This window comes from Echiichthys vipera (assembly GCF_963691815.1).
Source record: "Echiichthys vipera genome assembly, chromosome: 17".
Classification (NCBI taxonomy): domain Eukaryota; kingdom Metazoa; phylum Chordata; class Actinopteri; order Perciformes; family Trachinidae; genus Echiichthys; species Echiichthys vipera.
Window position 1 is genome coordinate 26,300,991 of NC_139842.1, and position 7,206 is coordinate 26,308,196.

At 42.3% G+C, this 7,206-nt stretch overlaps 1 protein-coding gene across 1 annotated transcript; it reads left to right on the plus strand.

Annotated features, from left to right (window-relative positions):
- Positions 1 to 6,267, plus strand: prl (prolactin; the record flags this gene model as incomplete). The annotated part of the gene is made up of 5 exons (XM_083931801.1): positions 1 to 112; positions 3,497 to 3,609; positions 3,810 to 3,917; positions 5,772 to 5,954; positions 6,076 to 6,267. 5 exons carry the CDS (start codon positions 1 to 3, stop codon positions 6,265 to 6,267), a joined length of 708 nt encoding a protein of 235 aa, XP_083787927.1.
- Positions 6,268 to 7,206: the final 939 nt, after the last annotated feature.

Below are 7,206 nucleotides of genomic sequence, written 5' to 3' on the forward strand. Positions count from 1 at the left end.
ATGGAGAAAGAGAAAGATACAGCAAAAAAGATAAAGAAGCACAACCAGACAGGTAGCAGAAGAAGAGAGATGGCTCACAGAAAAACCAATGGAAGCAAACTCTTCATGATGGGTGAGATGATCTAATCTTATCTATTTGTTTGGGATCTATACAATGCTGTTTATGACACTAAAATAATAAGAAATGTATCTATTTTTATTAAAAGATTTATAATAAATGAAAAACAGCATGTGCAAAGAGCTGAAGACCTCAGTGAAAATATTTCGACTCAACTGGAAGTTGCTTCATCCCCCAAATTCTTTTATATGGTTTAAGGGAATTAGTGTTTTTTTAAAATGTAGAAAAAAATGTAAATGTAGTACCCTCCTGCATTTTATTCATTTACTTTGTAAGGATGACATCTGAGGCATTGGGATTTGTTCTGTGTTAAGGAGAATTTGAAGGTCAGAACTGGAATGATTGAGGAAACTTTGTACCTACAAAGCCAAGAGTGCACTATGAACTACGAAATTATTTAACAAAAAAAATTTAGGGGCGGCAGTGGCTCAGTCCATAGGTGACTTGGATGGGAACCGGAGGGTCGCCGGTTCAAGTCCCTGTGTGGACCATGAATGGAGTGTGAACTGGTGGCGAACCCCCAACTGCTCGGGGCACTGGTCCACTGGCAGCCCCCTCGGGCCTGTGTGTGTAACATGAATAATAATAGAGAGAAATTAATAAAGTAATTCTTCTAAATGGATTTAAACTTTGTTTGCGGCTCGATCTCCAGCTCCCCTGGTCCACATGTCGAAATGTCCTTGGACAAGACTGAACTCCGAATTGCTCCCTGTGCTGCGCATGGGTGTGTGAATGGTTAGATTAGATGCTTTGTAGACAAGTCGTGTGAAAGCGCCTTGAGTAGTCAGAAGACTAGCAAGGCGCTGTACAAGACCATTTACCATTTACCAGATATTTGTAAAAGCATACTGTGTATGTCAGTCGATAAGTACGATGACATTTCTGTATCAACATGCCAAGTTCACAATCACAAAACCTTCTATACGTCAATCACAGTTTTTAATAACCAGATTTAAGGGATGCTTATCACAAATATTTGTTTGTGTTTATGTAAAACCAAAATAGATGGATGGATTTTTGAAACAAAGATTTCTATCAGCCTCAAATCTCTAGTATCAGTCAGGCTTTCTTACCATTAAAAAGATGCCATTAAAAGATGCAGTTAGTCTCTTTTATTATCCAACAGAATTCATTCGATCAGTAATACTATATCTCATTGTATCGCAGCTGTTGTTACCACTACTCATCATCACTGATCATAATTACCACCATAGTTATTATCATTTTCATATTCTATCACCTTAGCTGTGCTTGTTTCTACTATTCTACTATGTTAACTGCCAAAACATATAAGTCATATTCACATTACTATAGATATTGTTATAGTTACTGTTACTTCTGTGGTTGCTTGCATCTCTGGGACTGTCTGTCTGTCTGTCTTTGTGTCTGTCTTTGTCTCTCTCTGTCCATCTGTCTGTCTTTGTGTCTGTCTTGGTATCTCTCTGTCCATCTGTCCGTCTTTTCTCTCTTCTTTTCTTCCTCCCCAACCGGTGCAGACAGATCTCCGTCCTCCACAGAGCTGGGTCTATTCCACGTTCCTGCCTGTTATAGGGAAGGTTCTCGTTGCCACTGTGTGCACATGGTGGAATTGTTGGGTCTATGTAAATCAGGGGTTCCCAGTCCTGCTCCTGGAGAGCTACTGCCCTGCCCTAACACACCTGATTCTAACAATGTTCTAACCTGTGACCAGCTTCAGCTGCTTCATAACGAGCACATCATTAGACTCAGGTGTGTTGAGCAGACAGAAACCTAAAACATGCAGGACAGTAGCTCTCCAGAAGAAGGATCGGGCACCCCTGATGTAAATCATAAATAAGTCATAGAGTGAGGTTTTTACCTACTCTGTAAAGTGTCCTAAGATCAATTTTGTTATGAATTGGCACTGTAAATAAAATTGAAATTGAAATTCATTCATCCTTCAGAAAATATTTAGAGGACTGTAAAATCTGACTGTTAGGATAGGCTAACCTAATTTGCTGTCTGGGCATATATTAACATTTCATAAAAAAGACCTTGTAATGTAAAGTATTGCTGGACCAAAGGTGAATAAACACTCAACTCTACAGCTCTAGCCACTTTGGTGTGTTCCAGTTCTCACACTGAATGGGGGTGGGAATCAAGAACTGGTTCCAGCTAAGAACCGGTAACAAATTGGAACCGGAATCGTATGCCTCTGAGCTTAACAATTCATTTTCTTATGCCAGCATGTTCTAATAACAGTTGCCCATTGTGAAACATCAAACTCATGCTTCTACACTGCTGGGAAGTTGCAACGTGAAAGAGTGATGGCAGAGAGACGCTCCAAAGTGTGGCTTCATTTCACGATTAACGATAACAACAGTGTAGCTTGTCATGTAAAATTATCATTTAGGATGGAAACATTTATGTTTCTAATCAATAGGCATACATTCCACAAATGCCATGTATTTGACACTCTATGTACCCTCTAAGTCCCACTGCTTCCCAACCAGCAGCACATCTGTTATCAAGGGTAAATATCCTGTTATTATAACATGAGCTCCACACAGGCTTAACACATTTTCTCTTTGACTAAGAACACCAAGCAGCGTGAGACCATCCTGATCTCTGAGCTCCACTGTATTTTACTCTCAGATCAGTCTGGTTACCTGCGGCAGAGAAAATTTGGAGAAGGTTGTCCAAACTACCGAACCAATCAGAGTTGGTTTTGAGGTGGATTGAGCAGCTATGGATCAAGCCGCTCACTAACTCTTTTTTCTCTATGATCCTTCTGTTGAATATGGACCGGGCTCCTGAAATTGGGCCTTTGATCCTTAAATTCACGTTACACAAAAGGAAAATATCCTTTACCCACATGTTGTTTCTTTTCTGAGCTTTGCCTCCACACTGTTAGTACGTGATATGCTTCGTTGATCTGATTGGTTGATTTGGCCCGTATGTTGGTGATAGACAGATGGTTTTTCCAATCAGCAATCAGTATTTCCGTCTCTTCCCAAAAGATCTCCAAACGAGAGTTCCCAGATGGATATGATGAGCAAATGAGAATTATGCGAATAGATCCCTCTGGCGGAGTCAGGTTAAAAAACACCTACATGAAAACTAATGTTGGACAAATATTCTCTCATGTCACCTGTGTTCAAACTCAATAATGTTAAAAACCTGTGCAAGATGAGTTTCTTTGTCACACAGAAAATTGATCAGGAATAAGGGAATCGATATAGAATCAGACCGATAAGCAGAACTGATGACTGCCTTGTTATCAATAAAATCTTATCAGCTCTCATCCCCAGTGTGGGCTGTTGCTGATGTGGATCTGTAAAGCCCATTGAGAGACTGCAGCTTTTACAAACATAGTTAACCTTGAAAAGTTGAAGAAAAGCCTCTTTGTGTTCTCCACAGTGTTGTCTCTGGGAGCAGCGTGCAGGGCCGTCCCGATCAGTGACTTGCTCAACCGGGCTTCTCAGCGCTCTGACAAACTGCACTCCGTCAGCACGACTCTCACTCAGGACCTGGTCAGTACCTGTGTATGTGTTTGCACTGTCTGAGGTACCTGGGCTTTATCACACACACATGTTAAAGCAGCTGGTATTCAGCCGTGCTCTCCCTGATTGCCTTGGGTCGAAATATTGTGTATTCATGTATTCAGCACAGTGGGAATAAAATACAACATGAGAGAAAAGATGATATAATAATCATCTTCTGTCTACCCCAGGACTCTCATTTCCCTCCTATAGGCCGGTTAATCATGCCCCGCCCCTCAATGTGCCACACCTCCTCTCTGCAGACACCCAATGACAAGGAGCAAGCTCTTCAAGTGTCAGTGAGTTCCTGTATCTATTTTTGTGAATCATATCTTCCTTATTCTTTGCTTTCATTTGTCTCACATGACCTTTCCAGTCCTCCAGTTCACCTCCCTCTCTCTTTGTCTCTGCCTTTAGCATACATCCAGTGGCGTAGTGTAGTTGTGCTAGGCTCCGGTGCAAGCCTTGCGCTGGGCCCAGGAGCTTAAGGACAGTGCTTTCAGTGCGACGCACCCACCTCACGCACAAATGCAGCACAAGGTTACACTGTTCCACTACCATTCACCATCATTTGATAGCCTGTGAACAGTTCTTTATGAAACAACATAGAGCTGACTGGTATTCCTGCAGTTTCTGATTCATCACAGTCATGGTGGTATGTAATCCCACCCAACTCATAAATTTTCTCCTCCTTTTCTTTAAAGAACTAGCCTGCTGTTGAATCTGTTGGACCAATGGGCCATGTTCTTTTGTAAATTTTGAGAGTAAAACAAAATAAATGAAGTAATTGTGATTATGATTTTTTTTTATTCACGGCTAAAGTATCATTACTGAAACCAAATAAACATACATTAAATAAAAGGATGAGAAAAAATATGAGTTGCGTGGGATTACATGTCACCATGACTGTGATGTATGAGAAAGTGCAAAAATACCAATCAGTTCTATGTTGTTTCGTTCAAAGGGGGCCCCTGGGGATGTTAAGGGCCCTGGTGGCCTTACTGACGCCACGGCATACATCAGATCATATCTCCTATCCAGCCTGAATCAGTTTGTCATTCATCTTCAACCGCTTGTCCCTGTCAGGGTCGCGGGGCCTGGAGCCGATCCCAGCTGACATCGGGCGTGAGGACAGAACGCCAGTCTATGGCAGGGCACATGGAGACAACCATTCACCATTCACATCAATTTACCTAACACGAGCATGTCTTTGGACTGTGGGAGGAAACCGGAGAACCCGGAGAAAACCCACGCAGAACATGCAAACTCCACACAGAAGGGACCCAGCCGGGATTCGATCCTCTCGCTGTGGCGACAGTGCTGACCACAACACCACCGCGTCGCCTTATCTAGTGCTATGTTTCTAATTATCATAATCCCTTTAAGACCAACAGTTAGACTGCAAATCTGAAATATCAAAATGTGTGTTGTATGGTCTCTATGGCACAAGTCATTTCAGAGACCCTGTTGCATTAAAACACTTGTTTGAAAGCATCATGCTATACAACATACATTTCAGTGTGACAACATTGAGAAATCTGTTGGCCTGATATGTACTGACCTCTGCAGACCGACAACTGGAATTACAACATCTTCTCAAAGTGGTTCACACACTAATATCTGCACAGATGGGCGGCTGTGGCTTGGTGGAAGAGTGGGTCGTCCTCTGTTCGAGAGATTGGTGGTTCGATCTCCATCTCCCCCCGGTCCACATGTCGAAGTGTCCTTGGGCAAGACGCTGAACCCTGAATTGCTCCCTGTGCTGCGCATGGGTGTGTAAATGTGGTGTGAATGGTTAGATCAGATTAGATGGTATGTAGATGTCCACTGCCATCAGTGTGAATGTCTGTGTGAATGGGTGAATGTGACAGACACTGTGAAGCGCCTTGAGTAGTCAGATGACTAGAAAGGCGCTGTACAAGTCCATTTACCATCTCCACAGCACTGTGTCAGTGCTGGAGTATGCTCTAGCTACACATCTTTATCATTCTAGGATAGTGTGAAAATGCTTTGGCTTGTTTGTATTTCTTTAACCAATCACAAGCGTCTCGGGCAGCACTAAGCCTGATAGAGGAGATAGCAGGATATCAGGCTTTATCCCAGTACTGTACATCTGGTAAACCAGACTATTATCTGTTTGACTTTTTCTTCAGGAGTCAGACCTGTTATCATTGGCTCGCTCCTTGCTTCAAGCCTGGGCAGACCCTCTGGTAGTCCTGTCCAACTCTGCGGACAGCCTGCCTCACCCAGCACAAAGCACCATATCCAACAAGATCCAGGAGCTGCAGGAGCACTCCAGGAACCTGGGAGATGGACTGGATATCCTTTCTGGCAAAGTACGCAAGTGTGGAAAGTGAAACCCTTGTGTTGCTTTTGAACTCATATAAAATGTGTTTTAAAACAGCCTTCTTTTCCTTTCTCCTCCGTCTCACTCTCCCTGCTTTCCTTTTCTCTCAGATGGGTCCAGCAGCTCAGACCATCTCCTCACTTCCCTATACAGGAGGCAATGACATCGGCCAGGACAAGATTTCTAAATTGATTAACTTCAATTTCCTGTTGTCTTGTTTCCGCCGTGACTCCCACAAGATTGACAGCTTCCTGAAGGTCCTACGCTGCAGAGCAGCTAAACTGCTGCCAGAGATGTGCTAAAGAGTGATGAAGCAGCTTGATTTTTCTCAAAGCTTGTATTGCCTACCAACTATCATTGAGTATGTGCTACGAATCTGCTTTAATATCCTAATTTCTAAGTAGTTGGCATTCTGAGCTTTCAGAAGGTGAAGAAGAGAAGGAGTTACGGGTGTATCAAGAGTTATAACTGCAATGCCAAATCGTGCCATATGGTGGTGCCCCCCTTTGTTAATGTTGTGATGTGCTAGTGTTCACACAGAACACAGGTTGTGCTGTCTATGTGATATTGCGAATGTATGATTTAGGAATATAGCGCCTTAGAAACCTGCCATTCTTTGATTAAAGTTAAGTACTGCAGTAAAATGTATATGGAATACATAATAAATCATATTTAGTTTGAAGTGACACCTTTAGGTCATCATTGCATACAAACTGACAAAAACAACATCCTTTTCTCAATGTGGATGTATAGATGCTAAGTTAAAATGATTAATTTTGACAGACTCATTTCCCTTGTAAATTTACAAAAAGTGCAAAAATTGTACTTCCTAAACAGCGAGGTGCTTGATTCAAAATACTGAAAAAAAGTAGATCCTCTATCACAACAAAGAACACAACTCAGATTACAACACACTCAGAGGGAGAGTGACTTCATTCTTCATTATTACTCCACTATATCGTTACATAGGAACTAAATGTTTGCTGCTATATCAATGTTCTGAATGTTGAGTACAGCCCCTTTAAAGGTCAAAGCTAAAACAGGGACAGGTTCATATAGGTACAATACAGTTAAGCAGCCCAGTTAAGCTAGGCTTACACCTCTTCCCAGATGTTCCCAGCTGGTCTGGCAATACGAACTGACCATGTTTTGGTCTGTGTTGAACTGCTGCCTTATCTATCCTGTGACTCCTCCTTGTCTCGTCCTTCTACTAAAGCTTTGCACTTGTGTGGTGGCAGCAG